This window comes from Akebia trifoliata, chromosome 14 (genome assembly GCF_017979445.1).
Source record: "Akebia trifoliata isolate Shusen 1 chromosome 14, ASM1797944v1, whole genome shotgun sequence".
Lineage (NCBI taxonomy): Eukaryota > Viridiplantae > Streptophyta > Magnoliopsida > Ranunculales > Lardizabalaceae > Akebia > Akebia trifoliata.
Genome location: NC_141388.1, coordinates 32,238,716 through 32,262,234, shown reverse-complemented (window position 1 = coordinate 32,262,234; position 23,519 = coordinate 32,238,716). Strand labels below are relative to the sequence as shown.

General features: G+C 35.8%; 1 protein-coding gene across 1 annotated transcript; it reads right to left on the bottom strand.

The window, feature by feature from the left end:
* Positions 1-2,109: 2,109 nt before the first annotated feature.
* LOC147386796 (uncharacterized) lies at positions 2,110-23,079 on the bottom strand. Its single transcript, XM_086422105.1, has 7 exons — positions 22,676-23,079; positions 22,380-22,579; positions 14,678-15,322; positions 8,627-8,777; positions 6,815-6,991; positions 5,983-6,152; positions 2,110-2,709 (listed from the first exon to the last, which is right to left on the bottom strand). Exons 1-7 carry the CDS (start codon positions 22,962-22,964, stop codon positions 2,602-2,604), a joined length of 1,740 nt encoding a protein of 579 aa, XP_086278231.1. The 5' UTR covers positions 22,965-23,079; the 3' UTR covers positions 2,110-2,601.
* Positions 23,080-23,519: the final 440 nt, after the last annotated feature.

Below are 23,519 nucleotides of genomic sequence, written 5' to 3'. Positions count from 1 at the left end.
AGAAGTTTTGGAATAGGTTGATTTTTGGTGAGGATGATCTTTATGGTGAGGAGATTATCCTCACAAAAAATCAGCCCATTCCAAACTTCTAACCCCATCAAAAATGGTTTACAAAAAATGGACGGTCCACGATTTTTCAACTTGTAAACATGGGGCTAGAAATTTTGGAATGAGCTGATTTTTGGTGAGAAAGATCTTCTAACCGTAGAAAGCATCCTCACCAAAAATCAGCCCATTCCAAAAATTCTAACCCATATAGGACAAAACACATTGGACAAAAAGTAGGGTAAATAGTAGGGTGTAGAACATTTCCCATATATATATATGGGAAATGTTCAACACCCTAAGCTTTACCCTTATATATATATGGGAAATGTTCAACACCCTAAGCTTTACCCTACACTTTAACAAACGTGTTTTGTCCTACATGGGTTAGAAGTTTTGGAATGGGCTGATTTTTGGTGAGAATGATCTTCTTATCATCTGAAATTTTTAGCCCTATGTTTACAAGTTGAAAAATCATGGATGATCTTCTAACCCATGTAGGACAAAACACGTTTGTTAAAGTGTAGGGTAAAACTTAGGGTGCTGAACATTTCCCATATATATATATATGGGAAATGTTCAACACCCTAAGTTTTTACCACACACTTTAACAAACGTTTTTTGTCCTACATGGGTTAGAAGTTTTGGAATGAGCTGATTTTTGGTGAGGATGATCTCTATGATTAGAAGATCATCCTCCCCAAAAATCAGCCCATTCCGAAATGTTTAGCCCCATGTTTACACGTTGAAAAATCGTGGACCGTCCATTTTTTGTAAATCAATTTTGATGGGGTTAGAAGTTTTGGAATGAGTTGATTTTTGGTGAGGATGATCTCTATGGTGAGGAGATCATCCTCACCAAAAATCAGCTCATTCCAAAACTTCTAACCCATGTAAGACAAAACGCGTTTGTTAAAGTGTGTGGTAAAACTAAGGGTGGCGAACGGGACCCTATATATATATAGGGTCCCTTTCAGCAACAAACATTTGACAAACATTTTGGCAAAACTTTTTCAAAACATGGGTTAGAGGTTTTGGAATGGGCTGATTTTTGGTGAGGATGATCTCTACGTGAGGAGATCATCCTCATCAAAAATCAGCCCATTCCAAAACTTCTAGCCCCATGTTAACAGGTTGAAAAACCGGAACGTCCATTTTTTGTAAACCATTTTTGATGGGGTTAGAAGTTTTGGAATGGCTGATTTTTGGTGATGATGATCTATTCCCTGTAGAGATCATCCTCACCAAAAATCAGCCCATTCCAAAACCTGTAACCCATATTTTCAAAAATGTTTTGCCAAAATGTTTGTCAAAATGTTTGTTGCTGAACATTTCCCATATATATATATATAATATATATATATATATATAATATATATATATATATATATAGGGAAATGTTCAGCACCCTAAGTTTTACCACACACTTTAACAAACGTTTTTTGTCCTACATGGGTTATAAGTTTTGGAATGGGCTGATTTTTTGTGAGAATGATCTCTATGATTAGAAGATCATCATCCCCAAAAATCAGCCCATTCCGAAATGTTTAGCCCTATATTTACACGTTGAAAAATTGTGGACCGTCCATTTTTTGTAAACCATTTTTGATGGGGTTAGAGTTTTGGAATGAGCTGATTTTTGGTGAGGATGATCTCCTCACCATAGAGATCATCCTCACCAAAAATCAGCTCATTCCGAAACTTCTAACCCATGTAAGACAAAACGCGTTTGTTAAAGTGTGTGGTAAAACTTAGGGTGCCGAACGGGACCCACATATATATATATATATATATATATATATATATATATATATATATATCTGGTGTGTACTCTCTCTGACACATTTCGTTCTCTAATCTCTTCATTTGTTAAGAAGGCTCTCATTGTCAGCTATAATGCAGTTTACAAAAGCCCTTAAAGTTCTCTCTAGTTCATGTCAATTTATAGACATTACTTGAAGAAAAGCATTTGTTTTAAAATCACGTTTTCATGTCTTGTTCATAAACCATACCAAGTCATTTTGGTCTCAGATTTGTGAACAAGATCTCAACACAAACCACCCAAGAATAAATTAAATCCTGGTTGAACAATTTTAAAAAACAAGTACAAGTTCTCCAAAATGATCCAATAGATCATAACATATAGCAAGAAATGTTTTCTCTAGTACAACACTTTCTATTAATAGAGATTTTGCCCAGTTTTTCTGGTGATAATCATAAAATTACATAAACTCCCTTTGGAGAAAAAAAACTACAAATGAAATCAAAAGGAGTAAAATACACACATCTCCCCTGCAATAACATCTCCAAAGTGCTTCAATAGACAGCACTAGAGCCATTAAAAACAGGGAGGAAAAAGATTTGTAGGTAAACACACACATGAAAAATCCTGTATTACCACCGTTAAAAAGAGCTAATAAAAACATAAATTATTTATTTCTGGAATATTAGCTCTTCCCTTCTCAGCAGTTCTTTTTCACGAAGGCATCTTTGGGCTCGTAAGAAGCCTGAAAACACAGTTGTTTATTATTTATGGAATATTTACCTCTTCCATTCTCAGCAATTCCTTTTCACAAAGACGATCTTTGGGCTCGGAAGCAGACGATAAACACAGTTGTTTATTGTTGGCTTTGGGTCATTCTCACAATCTCGCCGAAGTCTTATCTGCAAAGTAAGATTATAATGAAAAGCAATTAGTTCCAAAATGCTTAGACCCATGGCTCAGATGGTTGATATACTGCAATGCAACTTTGACGTCGTGAGTTCAAAATTCAAATCCAGCTTTTTTCCACCCAATGGAAAAAAAAAAAAGAATTCAAGTTCAAAAATTGTCACAAGGTAGTAAAGAAAGCTAATTTTGTGTGTTTACTATTTTTGTTATAAGCTATTTCTGTCATGAACTCATAAAACAAGCACACATATTGAGAGAAGCAGAATATGAAGTCGTTAGAATGGTTGAGCAGATCAAGTAACTGGCTCAAGGTTAGGAGGTACTGAATTGTTCACACTGGCTGCTAACCTGACTTAACCATCATTTTCTATCCAGGCTTTGGGATAAGGCTTTTATGATGATGACGTCTCAATTAAGATGATAATAGTGTGGAATCTCGGTGCATCCTACTCGGGCAGATTTATGTTGGGGGCAGTGGGGGCACTTGCCCCCACAAGAATTTTTGAAGTCTATGAAGATACATGAGTTATTGCAACAGGTAATAATGGCGGATAAGAAAATTCGCCATTATTGCCCCCACAAAAAAAAATAATAATAATAATAATTACTTGAGCAACTATTGACTATAGGGGTAAGTGGGCTTTCGGTCTATTTTTTTTTTTCATCCATAATTTGCCATCTTCTTAAAGTATGCCTGGATAGTCGAGCTCATTGCATGGTTAGAATATGTTTCTTAGGTATTAAGTTAGGTCTAGGGTTTTGTTTCCTGCAAATGGATTAAAGGAAGACTTTAATTATTGAATGTAAGTTTCCCTTCGTAGCACACAAGCTAACAAGCATTGTCTTGTAATGTGTTCTTGTACAGTACATTGTCTTTTAAGCTGTTAATAAAAGATGAGGGCAAGCATCCTAGGCCTAGAAGGTGGCCTAGGCCTGACATAATAAGGGGTATTTAGGGTATTTAGTACAAAGGCATACCAATTTTTTTAAAGAAATTAAATACTTACCATAACAGTAAAAAGAATCATGATTTGGTAAATATTTAGGATTGTTTCCTGCCCCAATAAGTTCGAGATCTCTCACCCATGAGTCGGTAAATTCCACAAATATATATATATATATATAGGGTGGCGTTTCGGCAGCCAACTTTAGGGAGCCAACATTGTCCTATATGGCTTAACATTTTCGGATTAAAGAACATATTGGTTCAACGTGTTGATTTAAAAGAGATTTATGATTTGAGAAAGTGCCTAACTATATCTTCATTGACCTTTGATGATTCTTTCTCATCAGATTATTTGAAAATCCTGCAATTATAATGTCCATGATATTTGATGTTTTTAACAACTCCTTGAGATTGAAAAGAATTATGAAGAAGCAAGTCAAAGTGAAATAGTTAAGGAAGTGTCATGGATTTATCTAAATGAGGCATTCAACCAAACTTGAGGAACAGGGTGGAGCCAGGATTTTCTTGTAGTGGGGGCAAACTATGGCTAATTGTATAGTTGAAGAACTTGAAGATGAATGGTTTTAGGGAGAAATTCAGAGGTTTTTGGTTAGAAGTTGAAGAAAAGGATATTTAGGTCATTTCCATCAAGAGGCAATGTCATCAGCAAAAAATTGAAGAGGGAGGAGAGGGGGGGGGGGGGGGGAGGGGAGGAATTGGAAGGAGGTGAGGGTGTGGGGGCAAATGGGGAGAGAGGTGAGGGAGTTGGGACAAATGGGGCATGTAATTAGTTGAAAATATAGGGGTGTCTCAAAGTTCTGTGGGGGCAATTGCCCCCACCAGCTCCTTACTAGCTCTGCCCCTGTTGAGGACAAATTATTCTCCAACTGGAGAGAGAATGATGCAAACTAAAGTAGTAGATTTCCTAAATCATATGACAGAAGATCAAAGATCAATGTCATACAAAAAGGGGTCCAAGTTCTCAAAAGATTTCAGGCCTAGATATCGTTAATTTTTAAGTAACATTACTTTTTACTCAAAAATCCAATTTGGGCTCCATCACGTGCATTAGAAAGCTAGTTCTAAAATCTAGACAACTATTTCACCTACTTTTCAAGAGATTATGATATGCTTTGGGTAACAAAACTGCGATAAAAGTAGTGGTATGTTATAAGTGACAAAAATAGGGGTATCTTAGCTATTATTGGGAAAATATTTAGGTTATGTTAAACATGGTTTAAAATCTGGTCCCGTTTCGTATGAACATTTTGGAATTTTTGTTGACCGATACGAAATAATAGGGTTACAGTAAAAATAAAATTCTGATTTTTCTTACTTTTCAAATCTACAAGGGAGATCTGATCTAGAGAGAGTGGGCATCGGAGGTTTGAGGTAATGTTGCTGTCTTCTTCTTCCTTCTCCCTTCCTTCCTTCTTCTTTGTCTTCGTTTCTTCTTCTTCTTCTTCTTCCTCTTCCTCTTCTCATCTGTGGGTTGGGTTGGGAGGAATTTGAGGTTTTTTTTTTATGCCCGAAACACTCTGTTGACCTTGGTCTTTTACGAAAGAGTAAGTCATTTAAGGAAAAGCCATCATATTTTGGCTAAATATTTCAGACGCCCCTGCCTTTTAAGTGACAACATGCCCCTTGGCCATGGTCTCATGTGAAAGACTAGTGCAAATATTAATATAATGTTTTGAGAATGTTTCAGGAATGTTTCGGTATCGTCGAAACGAGATTTTAAACCAAGATGTTAAATGAATTGTTAGCATTTGCTTCTTAGGTATTAAATTAGGTTAAGGATTCATTTCCTATAAATACATGCTATGAGAACGTGTAGGGGAAGACTTTGATTATTGTACTTATTGCTCTTGGGGTTTCTTTGATTCCTTTGTGAACTTTAGCTTTGCTTAGATTAGTACCTTGCAAAAGGGCTTTCCTACATTTTCTTCTAAGAAACCGTAGCTTCGACGGAGATCAAAAGTTTCTCTCTTATTTTACCCTACTGTTCTTTTGGTTGTCCTAAATCACTAGTTGAAGTCTTGACAACATCAGACACATCAAACCCAAACTCCATGACTAGCTTTCGATTTAAAGTTTGAATGCATAAGAGGATTTATAAGAATGAAAATATCATGATTAAAATAAAAATCTGGAGCAAAAAAGGAAGAACAGCAAAGGACGCCTTAATTTTAATTCAGAAAAAAAAAGTCTCAGTTGTTCTGTTGAGTTCTCCGTAGGCCACCATGATATCTTGATCATTAAAGCCCACCATTTATCAGATAAATTAATGAAAAGAAGGAATGAAGTAAAGCAAACAAACCTCATAGTGTTGGAGAATATGTGCCAATAATGTTGCAATTCCAAGGATTGCAAATTTCTGGCCAACACATGCCCTTGTACCAGAACCGAAAGGGAGAAATGCAGCATGTGCATTTGGGTCACTTAACACAAATGGACCTTCTCTAGGGTCCAAAAGTCCCTCTGCAGCCCCTGAAAATCAAAAACAAAAAGAATATTCATAGACAGAACATGTTCATCTCATACACCATGTTTCCAAATACCTCACTAAAACTTTAAAAAGGATCAGTGCTTAACATAAATTACACAAGAAGAATTCCAAAGGCATGACCAAGGAATTAATTCTGACTGGCGTAACGGAGAGAGAAACAACAACAAATCCGTCGATCTATAATAATAAGCTCTAATAAAATGTTTTTAATGACTATGAAAAAAGAGAGAAATGAACATGTATAAAAAGCATCCAAAGAGCCAAATAACCTTGAAAGTGTAAAAATTAATACATGGATAATTATTTGCAAGCTGAGTTTCAAATCTATCAACCAACCATAGATGATTTCTGTCTCAAAACAAGGTGTAGCATATAGAGTTTATTGCTACAGCTGATATGTGAAGTGAATGCTTGCCAGAACAAAAGGATTTTAGTATCTGTTTGCGGCTCTTAGTTTCCAGTTGGAATTGAATAGCATTTCTCAAAATTTAAATTTGGGGTATAACAATTTGCATTTTCTACAAGAGGGTTCATCTGTTACATCTTCCCTGCACTAATTAAGTGTTTTTAGAACATAAATATAGTTGTTTGATAATAAAAATATAAAAAATCTACTTATACTGACAGCGCACAAGAGTTTAACCTGTAAATGGCATTATTGGCTCCGAATTAGAACCCATCTTAGTATTTAACAGGAAACGATACGGATTGAACTGACTAGCATCATTTCCCCAAATAGAACCATCCATCTGTACCAACTGCATAGGGACAACCAGAATTGCACCGGCTGGTACTGTTATTCCAGGTTTAAGATTCAAGTCTGGAAATCAAAACCCAACAATCAGTAACAATAGGCAAAGTCACAGTATAAGGAGGGAGTCAATATGAGCCTTTAAAATCGGAAAAACATTACAAGCAAATAAAAGAAAAATACCACAAATGCTACAAAAACACATGTTAAAGAAATTGCCACAATAGCCCAATGCAAGTGAAAAAAGGAAGACAGATACAAAAATATTCACTTGAAGTCTCATTTTACCTATGATCCAGTATAGAAACAAATTAAGGAAGTTTTTCTGTTGAATTTCGTAGACTAAAAAAATTCTCATATTATATCATCAAATCCCATATTAAACTACAATAATAAATCACTAAATCTCACATTAAGATTATCTATAGGGATCAACTAGTTGCACACCACCCACTGCCAATTGCACTCCATCACTTATAAAAAAATATTTTTCAAGGTTGGCATGCAACTAGTAGGTCCCTTGTCTATATATCCACAAAAGTAACCACAGGTCCACAACACATTCAAGGATTATATTAATCAAAATATTAAAAACGATTACAATCATGAATCCAAGTTAGTATTCATCAACTGATAAAAAATCATCAACTTCAATGTCATCTTTATTTGCATCCTCATTTTCTCTAATCCTTCACGATGCCATCCGATCTGAAAATTTAGACTAATTTGTGTGAAAACTTCAAAAGAAGTTGAGAAGTCAAGTTGGAAGAGAGACTCTCTCCAGAATCTATTTCCTTCAACTAAAAATTTGTTTACAACTACATTTGATGGCCTATTTATAAGCAAAACAGAAACATAACAGCCCAAGTAAAATGACAACACTACCCTTCTATGAACACTTAAAGCAAGAAAAGAGGAACTAAGGAGAAACTAACTCCAACCAACAACTAACTAAATAACCCCAACAAAAAACTAATTCCAATAACAAACTAAGTCCAACAAACAACTAACTCCAGCAAGTAACTATAACAAAAATAACAAACCAATGAAAACTACCATACAACACTTAGTGTAGAAGACAACAAACTTATGCACTACATCACTTCATCAGTAAAATCTTCATCAATGCCACCTCCTCTTAATAATGCAACGTGTAGGACGGGATATGGGAAGACTGAAATTTTATCCAGGCTGACATACCCCAGATTACAAAAATAATATTTGAACCCCATTTTTTTGTTTTTCCCGAATTGATCATGAAGTTCGCGATATAATTGATGAAGGAAATATCCATGATTTAATCATGACTTCTTAATAAGTTGCAGAATTTTGTACACATAAATGTTCAATAGCATTTTTTTTTTTTAATAAATATGGTGCCTGTTAATAAATGTCTCAATTTCATGGTTATAGTGCTAAGTTAATTCCATATCAAACAGCTAGCATTGAGGTGGTATTTTTATATTATTAGTGGGGCTATCACACCAGGGTCAATAAGTTGCTCTCAAACAACACAAGACTTAAATAATTTCCTCATAAGAAAATGCCAAATCCAGAGGATTATACTGCACGAAACTTTCATATATCCAAGGAGTTCAAATGCATAATATAAGATATAAAGGAAACATAACTCCATGAATGGCAAACACAACACATTACACCATATAGAATTAAGCCTCATCAATGAAATAAGCAATTATGCACCATGTTTTAGAGAACATCTTTGAAGCAAAGGCCCAGCAGGCAGAAGACGGGCGGACTCATATATAGAAGCCAATAAGAACTTCATATCGTGGACATTGAGCAACTCTGATTCAGTTGATTGTTTGCGGACCATAATTATCTCTGAGTAAATCTGCAGCAAGTTAAAGAAATAATTGTGTATGATTCAAGGAATCCGGTCAATATACGAGCACATAAAAAATCAGTGATCCTGTCCATGGTGTAAATTTCATACTGTTTCGTCCGGTTTTGGCAGAGGCCGGAATGAAACATTGAATGTTTGGGTAATGTTTTGGATGGTCTCGGAATGTTTCGGCCAAGACTATCAGTTTTTCTCCTTGACTGAAACATTGCCTAAAGATGATATTTTTAAACGTTGATCCTGTTCAAGCCTTTTGTACCCGTCAATAAAGCATGAATAATAAAATTGATCGAGTTATCAATTAGATCCCATCAAAAGCAACAATCACAGTACATTGATTAAGTTAAGTCAATTAAAACACTGATTGAGTTAGGTATTAACTATGATTTATCAATAATTTAAATGAAAAAGGAAAGAGAAAGGAAAAAAAAACGACAACTAATTAGAAGAGAAACTTGAGATGTGGATTTTTAAACAAGAAATACTAGATCATTTTCTATAATGCCTGAACCACTGATCTATTGATTGACCTTTGAACTATGCCAGCAAGATCCACTATACTAGGGTTCCACTACACTAAGCCATAAGCTGTTTCAATGTTTGAGAAACTTTTGATCAAAACAATAGGAAAAGTTAAAATAAAATAAATGAAAACATACTCACAAGCATGATTTAAAGTTCCAAACCATCTCGGAATGTTTCCACTGAGACATTCCAATTTCGACAGAAACCGGAAGAAAACATTAATGTTTTGGGTTGTCTCAGTCAAGATAGTCATGGTTTTTCTCTTGACCAAAATATTGCTCAACACAAGATTTTAACACTGCTAATAACACATCAAACTACAATAAATAACCACATGAAGCTTGGAAATGAAGTCAACGACATCCTACAACATGCTATTGCATGAAAGCCTAACAGCCAAAAACTAATATAATATACCTAGAAATGAGAATATTATGATACATCAGTTATGTACACCTCAAATCTTAATAAATAAAACACTTGGTTAAAAGAATAGGCTATCTATTCATTATTATACATTTTCGATTTTTAAATATATTTGAATAAAGTACTAATAAGTTCCAATAGTCAAAACATGAACAATTGTATGTGTACTTATACGCATGTGCTAATATGCATAGAATTATATAACTAATATAATATTTGTAGATACCCAATCATAACTCATTTATGCTTATGAGTGAATCTTACACATAATATATAAATTCTTTCTTTAAGTAAGATAATTTTTTTATTGTTTTTTTTATAATTTGTTAATACTTTTAGAATATTTAAAATAAAATAAAATAAAAAAGAATATTTTGGTCGAACTTCCTTATTCTTTTTTTTTAACATAGAAATAAAATTTAAAAAGAAACAGCAGCCGAAACAACTTTTTCACTGGAAATATTTCAACCAAATCATGCATTTTATAGCCAAAATATACTTATTTCACTGAAATTCTTGTTCACTGACAGTTAGTTGAATTCCTTTCAAGTAACTATAAATATAAACATAAATATTTTTGTGGAAATATGTCAATTTTATAGTATGGTCGTAAACCCTTATCTATGCATATGTGGTTGTATCAGATGCGTGAGGGTCTTGGTTGCTTAGGGTGGAATCCACAGGCCCCTTGGCACGAAAGCCACAAAATAATCCCCATGGACACAAAGACCGGCACTAGGAAAGTGATAGGTGAGCTTTGAAACATGACAAAGTGATGGGGAAGTTCTGTCTTTAGAATCAATAGTGACTTTTTTTAACGAAGTAAATTTTATTAAAGAAAAATATTAACTATTGGGATTTATGTGTGGTGTGTATTTAGTTTAGTTTAGTTGGTGTATATGGTTTAATAGTGTAAACCGCAAAGATATTCTTCTCTTAATATAAAGGCCAGTGAGTCTCTCCCCAACTAAACCATTCACAATTCTTACATTTTAAACATATGCAAAGGAGCTTCGTTTGATCATGTCATATTTTTCTTGATTGTGTGTGTGCTTGGGGAGGCATCTCAAGCTGATTCATTTTCGTTTTGAAAGCATATGTTTCAGCATCCAAAGTTCATTGAAAAAGTTAGGGCTTGCTGGAGTTCATCACCTTCAAACAACGGGCAAGGATTTGTGTTTCGAATTAATAAGAAACATTTAAGGAAAAGACCCAAACAATTTAATCGAAAAGAATTTCTTATGGAGGATGGAAAGATGAAGTAGTTGGAAGAGATTGCCTCACTGGATAGGAAAGAGGCAGCTCCAAAACATTAGTTAAAATGGAGCAGAGAAGTTGGAAACAGAAGTAAAGGGTGAAACAACTTAAAGAAGGTTGAAGTACAACAGTTAACCATCTCTCTCTCTATTATGACAGTCAAAGGTAGGATATCATTGGGGAGGGAATGGTAGAAAACTATTCCAAAATGTATTTGGAACCCGTAGTCCTCTGTTATATAAACCCCTTTTGGATGACATTCATTTCCATATGACTGGTTTGTCCTTTCTAATTTAATCGTTCACTTCTCTATTCTATTCTCCATTGCCATGTCCCATGTTTCTTTGCCTACTTCGATAATATGCTGTCATGCTTATTCTGTCTTAAAGTAATGGGATCGGAGGATTTTTTTTTTTTGTAAAAAAGTGGAACAATCGTATAATTGCATCAGTTGGGGAATCCTAAACTACCTTCTAGGAAAGATGGGCTTTGGTTCGAAACAAAAAAGTGGGATTATGAAATGTGTATCTTCGGTCTATCTTTTTTTTTATTTTTATGATTGGTGACGAATTTATTAATAAAGTGGTCGGGAAGACCTACTAAAAGGTACACAAGCAGAACTTAAGAACAAGAAATGCTACAAACCCAACCCCATCTAGCTACAAAATTTTCAAAGAACACTCCCCTGAACTCAACAATGACTTTGGACCCAAATAAGAGACGAGAGAACCAAAAATGCCCACTTTTAAGCCTCCACTCCTTTACCTTCAAAACACCTATTATTCCTCTCTTTCCAAATCACCCAACAAATGGTAAATGGAAATAGCCTCCAAAGCACTATCTTAGCACCACAACAGAGCCCCCCACTCTTGTTAGGAATGGAACAAAGCCAAAACAGAAGAAGGAAGGCACCCAACCACACTAAATCTAACAAGGAATAAACTTCAAACCTGTCTTGAGAAAGAACAGTGAGGAGTAAGTGGTCAATGGACTCCACAGCTCTTAGGCAAAGCAAGCAAACATTTGGCCCTCAAACACCTCTTAGCATAGGTCGATCATAGTCAAATTCTTCCTCAACACTGCACATCAAATAAAAAAGGCCACCTTAGATGGAGCTTTCTGATCCCACACCTCTTTTGTCGAGAAGTTAGATTTTGTAGCCGTCAAAGACCTATAAAAGGAACTAACTGAGAATGTCCTCGAACAACCGCATCCCCTACAACGACTGTCTTCCACCTGCAAGTTAACCTCACTCCATCAAGACATTGTAACAACAAAGTCACCCCTTTTATCTCCCAATTATTGATGTTTCTTCTAAAACCAAGATCCCAACCTCCTACACCCACATCTTGAATTTGAAAAGAACTCACCGTAAACTCATCTTTGCAGATAATAGAACTAATTGGAGAAACCTCATTATGAGTGAAATCTCCCCACACCAAATATCTTCCCAAAAATGCAGTCTTCCCCCAAACCTACCACAAATTTGATTCCCTTGCGGAACTCCAAAATAACTTTAAGAAACCATTTTCACAAGCCAAATCAAACAAAAGCCGCGTGCCCCTACTCTCCCAACCAAACAGCTAAAACATCAAACTTTGCTACAACCACCTTCCTCCACAAACTATCTACCTCCACCCCAAACCTCCATGGCCACTTCCCTAGAAAGGCTTGGTTCATAACCCTTAACCTTCTAATTCCCAACCCCCCTTGCACTTTAACCCGACAAACTTTTTCCCAACTAACCAAGTGGAACTTCCTCTTCCCAAACCTATTATGCCACAAAAAAGTCACTTAATAACTTCTCCAAACTTTCTCCCACACTCTTGGGCATAGTGAAAAGAGAAAGAAAATGGATAGGAATACTTGCCAATACACTCTTCATTAGAGTCAACTCCCCACCAAACAAAAACCTTGTTTTTCAAGACAACAACCTTCTACTTACTTTTTCAACCACCGGATCCCACAAAGCTCTACTCTTATAATCCGCACCCAAAGGCAAACCCAAATAGGCAAATAGGTTGACAGAAGACTCCCTAACTGACAATCCAAGCAAGCCACCAACAATTGAGCTCTCAAAATTTCCCAACTTTACACACCTTGCTCTTGTGAATATTTATGGCCAAACCCAAAGTAGCCTCGAAGCAACACAATAGACCCCCTAGAAAATCAACTTGTTTCTCGGACACCTCCACGGAAACCAACATATCATCTGCAAATTGAAGATGAGAGATCATCGATCCTCCTTGACTCGTAGAAAAGCCAACAATATCACCATTCTCACCCGCCTTACCAAGCATCTTGCCTAGAGCTTCCGTTACAATTAAGAATAAAAATGGTGATAGCGGATCCCCTAGCCTCAACCCCCTCAAACTCCTCAAAAATTCTTCAGGAGTACCATTCATCAAAATGGAGAACGATGTCGAGGAAACACACATCATAACCCAACTAATCCACCTATCCCCAAAGCCCATATGCCCAATCAAGTACCTTAGAAAGCTCCAGCTAACATGATCATACGCCTTCTCCAAATCAATTTTACACACCAACCCCGGTTCTCCTAATCTCCCCCTGGAATCTATGCACTCAATTTGCCACCATAACACCATCCATAATTTGCCTTCCTTTTAAGAAAACACTCTGTGCTGATAACTCATGGTAACACCATCTTTAGTCTCAAAGCCAACAATTTGGAGATGATCGTATACACGCCCCAACCAAACTTATTGGTCTAAGATCCACAATAACCTCCACTCCCGCTTTCTTAGGAATAAGAGCCACAAACAAACAATTTGACCCAAAATCCAAGAAACCATTAGAGTAAAAATCACACACCATCTCCATCAGATCTCGTTTCACAACCTCCCGACACACCTTAAAGAAGGTCATGGAGAACCCATCCGGCCCCAAAGCTTTATCACCGTTGAAACTCGTGATCACACCGAGCATTTCTTCTTCTTCAAAAGGCTTTTCCAACCACACCTTCTGAACCTCAGAAATTTAATCAAAATCGAGCCCGTCGAGCCTAGGACATCTTCAATGCACCTCCGTGTAGAGTTCCTTGTAGAAGCCCACCACCGCACTAGTAACAACTTCATCCCCTTCCACCCAACTCCCTTTGCACCTAAGTTTTGAAATCTGATTAATGCAGCTGTGCTGATTTGCGACATTGTGAAAAAACTTAATATTTTTATCACCCCCTTCTGTCTTTGTTCTTATTAATAGGTCTCCTCTAGGGTACCTTAGGACATCTAGGGTTTTGAGGCAAGGAGAGCCCCGTCTCCCTTTCTACTTAGATACACATGCAAAATAATGATTGACTCCATAGTTAGCAATTAAGTGGAACGAAAAAATTTCAGCCATTAGAAGATTGAGTTTAGTACAATTTTGGTTCTAAAAAAAAAAGTCAACTAGAAATTCAAAATGATCATTCAAGAAGTTCAGGTTTAACTACTTGAAAAAAAATAGTCCAAAAATACAGAATAAATAATGTGCATACATGCATATATAAACTCGGTAACAATACAAGTATAAATAATGGTGTACTAAAACTATCTCATTACTCCCTTAGTCTAGTAATTTAAGCAATTCTAATTGTTTCCAAAACGCGTCTCACTTCTCAAGGCCTAAAAAGAAGTTATAATTTTCTTGAAAAGTATATTTAATGGTAAAGAAACACCCACCTTATCCTGAATTTCTGGATGCATCACGAGCCTTGACAAGATGTTTCCAATCAGACCAGCAGTGGTCAGGCATCCATGAAACATCATAACTGTGATATTCCCACAAGGTTGTCCTTTTGGATCTAGATGGTCATCAAGCTCCTCTGAGAAAAAATCATCTGCAACCCAACCACCCAAAGAAAATGCAGCATTAACGACAGTTTTCCTTCCTATAGTTGCAGTTTCATCATGAGGGTTGCGATCCATTTGACCAGACAACTTGTAGTTTTGTCTACAATTCTGAATAATTTCTTGAGTTAAGCCTTTCAACCTTGTGCATAGACGCCTGTACCTCCAAAATCCTCTCTTCCAAAAGGGAGGAAAATTATATGAAGCCCAAAAGCAAGCATCTGTGGCAATCTTCATAAGAAGCTCTTCATAAACAGTTGCATTAGACCAAGTCAAGAAAGCATCTCCAAATAATGTGGCTCCAAGGATGGAAAAAGCTATATGTTGGGAAAATAATCTACAATCAAGGACTCCGGTGGCCATAATAGAATCAATTCTTTGCATGACACAATCCACAACCTTTGAAGGAACTGCATTTGCTCTCTCAAGCAATTTCCCATCCAATTGCACTGCCAAGGACTCCCTTCTCTTTTGTACCTGTAGATATTGAATAAAACATTAAAAAAAAAAAAATTACACAACATAAATGATTATAAAGCTGTTAACCAACCTACTACTGCAAAAGATCGATCTGTTAGAGAGGGAGAGAACTATGAATATAAGAGGGTCATGGGACTTAATAGGGTCATGACACACCAGAGAATGGAGGAAAATATATGCCCAACACTCTCCCCCTCACCCATAAGGGTGGAAAGAATTGAACCCTTGACCTCTACGAACCTAGCGCTCTGATATCATGTTAACCAACCAGCTACTCCAAAAGACCAAACTGATGGAGAGAGGGAGAGAAGTCTAAATATAAGAGGGTCACAGGGCCAAACTGGGGTATGACACACCCAAGAGTGGAGGAAAATTTACGCTCAACAAAAGCAAAGCACTAATTTATTATTGGTCATCCATTCTTCTGATCTACGTCTAACTACTGCTACCTCACATATTCTCTGTGCAAATGCACTCGCCCGGATAGGGAAAATTTAGGGGTGTAAGTAGTCTTACCCCTTTCTAACTTTGATTTCTAGTAAACTGGCTCTTTCCCAATTCAAATGCAAACACACTACTTATCAAAATAGAAGGTATTGAAAAAGTGATCCTAACAACCATTAATGCATTTTCTTTTAATAGTAAGGTTTAAATAGAGGAATGCTTTGGATGTGTTCATGGAAATAGTTATGCTGCTACATAGATAAGGATTAAGACACAACATATGTACAGAACTTTCTTAGCTTTGTGGTCAGAATATATATGCCATGATAGACTACATAATCAAAAATGATGCCAATGAGAAATTACAGACTTTGGATGCTTTCCTGCACCCTTATAGGCCCCATGAATTCTAAAAACCTGAGTATGAACGAATTCTTCTATAGAATTAATGGAGAAATTATTTGGTGCCTGACTTTCAGAAGGAATCTTCTTAAAAGGGAGATTGAGGAGAGCATTGTGCTCCTAAAACCTTTTCAAGTGTTCACATGTTTCCGAATTCCTCTGATTGTTGAGTATAGAAAGAGGATCCAAATAAAAAAAATAGTTAAAGCATTTTGCAACCAGCTGGCAAGGTTATCTAGTAAGAATTTTCCAATTTACGAAATTCGGGGCAATCGTTTTCCTGCTAGAGTGAACACCATCATTTGGAGAGCAGCAACGGAGAAGATTTAATGGGTTATAGGAATATGGTGATCCCAAATAGTTGTGTTATTCTTAAGGAAGCCAGGGAGAATGCTTCACCTTCTTATCCACTGCAAGATAACTTGAATTGTGCTTGCACACTCTTGGAGGAAAGTTTGATCCACAGCCACTCCAAAAATGTTGTGAACCCATGAATGTTTGGCCTCCTTAGTAGACCCACACACCAAAGATGAGTCCAATTGATAGCACTCAGATTTAAGCACTTCTCTCAATATGCGCTTCGCACCAATTGGAATGTTCATTGAGTCCATCATGAAAAAATTCCCAAACCAAATGGCCAGCAGAGCCAGGAGTTTTGAGCAGGGTGGGCAAACTATATATATATTAGTGTTATTGTCAAAAAACATCAACTAGGTGAGTGGTAAGCTGTGCGTAAAAACATATCTACATCTTGTTCAAAACTTCACAACTCCATCAATTTTATTTTGACTTATTGACATCAAAAATGGGCTTACAATAGGTCAAAGGGGCCTTTCACTTATTAACATTAATAATCGGCGGGCCTTTCAAAGGGTGCGAGCCTGTTGTATTACAACATGGTGAAAGTGGCCAGTCATAGTTTGATGAAAGGAAAGGGTCATTAACATTAAAAATGGGAGGGCCTAGTTGTATTACAGCAAGGTCAAAGGGGCCTGTCGTACTTTGATGAAAGGAAGAGTTTGAATAACATAAAAAATGGGCGAGCTAGTTGTATTACAGGCTACAACAAGGTCCAAGGAGCCTGTCATAGTTTGATGAAAGGAAAGGATTATTAACATTAAAAATGGGCGGGCCTTGTTGTATTAAGCAAGGCTAAAGGGACTTATCATAGTTTGATGAAAGGAAGGGTATTTCAAATTAATATTAACCCATCCAACGGCACTATCTTAATAAATCAATTAGAGAGGGAGGCAAAACATTGAACTGTGAGGCGGGTAACAAAGTCAGGGGGGGCAACTCATCAATTTTAAGTATGGGGAATAACAAATTATAGTCCAATTCTAAGGGTGTCCTCACATATTAAAAAAATTGAGGGTGGGCAGCTCCTTACTGGCTCCACCCCTGCAAATGGCTATAGATTACCAGTCAGGCTTATTATTCATGTAAAATCATCTGAGGGATGTGCTAAACATACATGTAATCTGTGGCCGAAAGAATGTGCCATGTAGCATTCTAGGAGGGGTGGTGGATTGAACTTTGCTCCTCCATTGGTGGAGAAAACTTCTTTTAAATCCTGTCTTTACTAGACACTTTTGCATTAGGAAAAAAGCGATATTTGGGTTTAGGGGTGAATTATTTAGAAGAACCTCCGATTTGCTGGGGCAGATGGAAGGAACACAAGAAGTGCATTTTCAGAAACACAAATGAACAAGTTCCAAGGATTTGCTCCGAGATTGAAAGATTACTTAAGGCTCAGGTTTCTATATTGACGTTCCCTGAATGTGAAGATTTTATTGCTTGTAGGTATGAAGATTCTTTGATATCACTCTAGATGTTAGTATTCTCTCATTTATGGGCATTTTTCCATTTTTGTCTTTTCAAATTCTCAAGACTGTGTGACTATATAAGGTCTTTGGTCTTTAATGGGTGACTGAGTGTAAATGAAGATTATAAATTTTAATACTAAAAAATTGCTTCATGCGTCCTTGTGGTTATTATCTTCTTCTTGTGCAAAATTTCCAAGTTTTGAAATGTATTCTATGTTCAATGACACGGATGTGTGTTAGTGTCCGACAAATATACAAAGTGTCTGACATTGCACATTTGAGAAGCCCAAAATGCAACACATGTAATACAATATACTATTTTCATTATATTTAAACAAAAAGATTTCTCATAAGAAAAATATGGATAAATCTAAGTACAGAATATATGAATGGTAGAAAAAGATAGTTCCATACACCATAAATATAACAAATAATGTAACGAATATAAATATATTTATAGGAGGGAATTTACAGTTGTGTTTAACATCTTAATATTTATAGTGGTTCTTAGAATGGGATACACCAGCCCTATTCTAGTAATAACTTTTATAATAAAAAAAATTAAAATAAAGGGTGCACGCAAAGCTACTGTCAAAATGTGCACCATGGCATGCCAACAATCGCATGAGTCGAAAAGTTTAAAAGTTTCATTCTATTACAAAGGACTTGTCAATATCACCAACTGTTCCTTGGCAAATTGTCTTCTAGAGGTTATTTTCTACTAAAACTTTTCAAAAAAAAAAAATTTTGATTGTAGTCATTGAAAAATGCATGGAAATCAATGGCCCAAAGGTGGAAAGTGAAGATATGATAAAAGAGGAGTGGTGAGTGTTTATAAGAATATATACTCTGAGTGGACCTGTGTGAGACCCTTTGAGTATAAGGTGCAGGAATCAATAAGCTGATCCGGGGGGGGGGGGGGGTGGTTTTATGGCTTTAGGTCCTAATAGGTTCACTTTGGAGTTTCTAAAATATTGTTGGGAGATTATTAATTGTCAAATGCGATCACATATGTGCATATTCGATCGCATATGCTATTTTTTACCAGCAAATCGCATATGCCATCATGGCATGTGCGATCTAGTGATTTTGGATCATTATGCCATGGCATAAAAAACTATGCGGTCACATATTGTAATATGCGATGGCACATACAGTATGCAATGGCATATTACTCCAATGGTTAAAATTTTGATTATTGGAGCATTAAATTTAACTTTTTTTAATCTATCTTCTCCTACAAATATCCTATTCTTGCATCATGCTAGGCTATTTCTTCTACTCTTTCACTCACATGTATTCTCTTTAAATCTTATTTTTACAATTATTTTTCCAAATATTGAGCTTACACATTTTAACATAAGATCAAATTATCCTATGATTAAACTATTAAAGTGGAGTCCATTTTAAGTTTCCAAAACTAGAAGTTGACAATTGAAGTAGAGCCATTTTGTATCATGGAAAAGTTTATACATTATTGACTAGTTGGCTTATTGACTTCTTTTATTCTTGTTACTAAATGACCAAACATGGTCAATTTTATTCAACTTTGAAAATGAAAGCTATCCAAATGTATTGTTTTCGGTATTTTTTTAATTTTCTAATATTTTTATGACTTTTTTCAACAATTTTTTTTCTTTCTTTTTTTTTTTTTTTTGAAATTAAAAAATATATATATATAGTTTGTGCAATATGCTATTGCATATGCCATATGCGCATAGCATATGCTATTTGATAGCATTGGGAGGACCTCATACTTGTTATAAAGGATTTTCAGGGGAGTTTTCTCAATGATGGCTCCGATCATACTTTTTGTGGTTCTCATATTTAAGGCCATTAGTCTCATGGGTGTTGCCTAAAAGATCACTAATAAAATGTTTGCCGCAAAGATTAGAGTGGTGATGACCTCTATTTTTATCCAAGCACAGAGTGCTTTTGTGAAGAGTGGGCAGATTCTAGAAAGAAGTCTTGATCGCTAATGAAAGCATTGATTCAAGATCGAGATCACATTTTCCCGGAGTGGTGTGTGAAATTGACTTAGAGAAAGCCTACAACCCTGTAAAATGGAATGTTTTGGAGAACATGTCGGGATGTTTTGGTTTTGGGGCTTGTGAAAATACGGACAATGAAGTCTCAACCTTTGCCTAATTTATCTACTTGGTGTTTTGCAGCCCAATAAGTTTTTTAAAGTATTATAAAGGATTAAGTAAGGGATACCACCTATCCTCCCCCCCCCCCCCCCTCTTTTTCGATAAGTATAAAATTTATTAAAATGAAGAAGCAAGAGGCCAAGATGGTCACCAAATGATATGGAGTTCAACAAAAGGAAAACTACAAAAGCAAAAGAGCTACAAAGCTAACAAAACATTCTCAAAATTACAAAGAACATAAAGTCTTCCAAGAACACTCCTTCAAAATCCTAGTACATTTTGCACCAGTAGAATTAAAGACCCACTTATACCCCCCCCCCCCCCGGTTGAAGCATTGAGTAGACTAGTTTCAAGGACTATTGAAGAGGTGGAGTTGTCTGACTTTTCGGTTAATGAAGGAAGCCCATTGGTATTTCATCTTCAGTTCACTGATAATACCTCCCATTTTTTTTTTTTTGATAAGTACTAATACTGCCATTTTTGTTAACACTTCTCTTAAGTCTTACCCAATTGCGATTTTGTTTGCATCCATACACTACACTACAAATGGATGTTATTATCTGGCATCGAAATGACCAAAATGAAAGTATGAAACATGCCACTTAATTATAATTTGTAATAATCTATAGAATAAAACACAATGGTTGTCCCTCCACTTTGTCTCAATCTTTATCCCCCTATAAAGAGGAGTTGGGATTTGTTAGACAATAAGATGCATTGTATTAAGATGCATGAGATATATTGTATCATTGTTAGCGTATCTCATCACAAATGGAAGGTTGTGATGGAGGATATTCTAGAATATATATTGATATTTAGCATATCCTCCATCACAACCTTCCATTTGTGATGAGATACACTAACAATGATACAGTGTCCTCATGCATCTTAATACAATGTATCTTATTCTCTCTTTATCATTGTTAGTGTATCTCATCACAAATGAAAGACTGTGATGGAGGATATTCTAAAATATATATTGATATTTAAAATATATCAATTTGGATATTCTAGAATATTTATATTAGATAGTTTTCATATATCTTGGTTGATGTAATGTCTATAAATACCCTATTGGGGCTTTTGTAATATTCATCCAAGAATTCTCAATAAAATCAGATTTCTTCATGGTATCAGAGCATAAGCTCCATTGAGAACTCGATCTTGGTGTGTTTTTCTTCAACGATGGCACCACCGACATTGTTGCGCCATCACCGGACCTAGATATCTTTTATTTTTTTCTTTGCTATTATTTTAACTTTTTTTTTTCCAATAAAAAAATCACAACTCCTTCTATATCTCTACAAATCTCCCCATTTCACACATTCATATTACACGATCTCATTTTTTTTTTCTATCTAAAATCTCTCCAACGAGAGTTTTTCATTTAAATGGCACAATCCTACTTTTTATGCTTCTGGGAGAGATCATGACAGATCTAGTCTAATACGCCATCGGCTCCAATAGATTCAAAAAGAGCAGGATGCAACAGTGATGGACTTCATAGACAAACGGTGACTCCCAACAAGCACGATTGGGATTTTGATAATCAATGAACATATCCGTTAATGAGATCAAGCAATTATTTAACAAAACTAATTATATATTCCTTTTTCAAAGGACCATGTAATTGCAGGAGGATGTTAGAGAATAAGATACATGAGATACACTGTATCATTGTTAGTGTATCTCATCACAAATGGAAGGTTGTGATGGAGGATATTTTAAAATATATGTTGATATTTAGAATATATCAAGTAGGATATTCTAAAATATTTATATTAGGTAGTTTTCATATATCTTGGTTGATGTACTGTCTATAAATACCCTATTGGAGCTTTTGTAATATTCATCCAAGAATTCTCAATAAAATCAGATCTCTTCAAGATTTAATCTCGATTGAATCTTAAGAACAACTTTCAACTTTATTATCTTTTGTCTTTTCCCTTGTTTTTTCTTCTACCCCATTCCAAGAATACCCCTTCAACTTCATACATCGCCTTTCCTCTTCTCTTCATTTTTTAATTATACCCTCCAACTTTATTGTCTTTCCTCTTCTAGCCCCTTAACCACAAGTGGAGCCCTTAGTCTACAACAAATTATAACATATTTGAATATTTGTTGATCAATAATATGTTATAGAACAAATAAACATAAAGGCCGATGAAATATAACAAGTGAAGAACAAAACCGATGAACCATCATTAACTGATCAACTACAATTACCAATACCTTATCGAATGACGAAGCAAATAGACTCGAATGTCCAAAAGCCAAACGGAACGCCCTCTCCATAGACGGCAATTTATCCTCAGCTTTAACAAGCATTTCCTTAACAAGCTTCGGATCATTTACAGACACCAAAAGCTGAGAAGGACCAATCCACAACCTTACTATCGATCCATACGTCTCATGTGACCTCGACAAAAAATCTTTTTAAAAAAATTACAAATTTACATTATTAAAGAAAAAAAAAATAACACAAAGAACCAATTCAGAATCTAAATTCACAGAATTTTAACACTAACCAGTAAGATTTTCAGTAGAAAATTGTTTCGAATGGCCGTAGAAAGACGAACAAGGAGGACCAGGGATGGTCTTCGCTTTGATCCAAAATCTAACCAATTTGGTAACTTTTCTAAGCAAAAGAGCTGTAATTAAGATGAGAGAAATCCAAAGCAAAACATTGATTTCTCTAATGGCGTAATCTCTGAAGAAATTGGGATCATTCGCAGTAGAACAAGTGTTGGATTTGATAGATTTGTGAGTTTGTAAGAGAAACCCTAAAAGTGTCGAGGGAGATTTGCAGGATTCCATAGAAAAAAGAGGGTTAGAAGCATCAGTTTGAGGAAACAGAGAAAGAAACCCTAAAAATGGTGACTTTTTCTGAGGTTGACGCTCTAGTCAGTCTTAGCTGGTTTGATTTCATTAGTGAGATGTGTTGGTGTCCTCCTGAGGACTATGTTGTCCTTAGTTTGAAACCAATGATCGTGGCGGCTATGGAAAACTACACGACAAAACGTGTCCCTCACTCCTCAGGATGACAGTAAAAGTGCTGTTCTCTGTAAATAAATGTGAGGGTTAAGACAAGTGTAACTGTCGCCCCATTGTCGTGGATAGGATTGAGTCATCGATTTGTGGCAAAGATTTTTTACGAGAGATTTATCCAGCTAGCATTCGTATTAAAAAAAAACTCCATTGGAGTTATGACAACTCCAAGTGAACCTTACTTTATAAAATTCGTTACTCACCAACCCTCACTTTATCGAGTTCGTTACGGAACAAATCCTAGAGCGGGATCCACTTCCACATTAATTTGTGTACTTTGCTCGATGAATACTCGACAGATATGGCACAAACACAAAATCATAG

What these genes read in the sequence shown, in the direction of transcription:
- LOC147386796 (XM_086422105.1), bottom strand. Translation starts at nt 22,964, where the DNA reads ATGGAATCCTGCAAATCTCCCTCGACACTTTTAGGGTTTCTCTTACAA. An exon ending in TTCTACTGAAAATCTTACTG is followed by an intron (nt 22,580 to 22,675) that starts GTTAGTGTTAAA and finishes TTTTTTAAAAAG; the next exon opens with ATTTTTTGTCGAGGTCACAT. An exon ending in TTGCTTCGTCATTCGATAAG is followed by an intron (nt 15,323 to 22,379) that starts GTATTGGTAATT and finishes CAATATCTACAG; the next exon opens with GTACAAAAGAGAAGGGAGTC.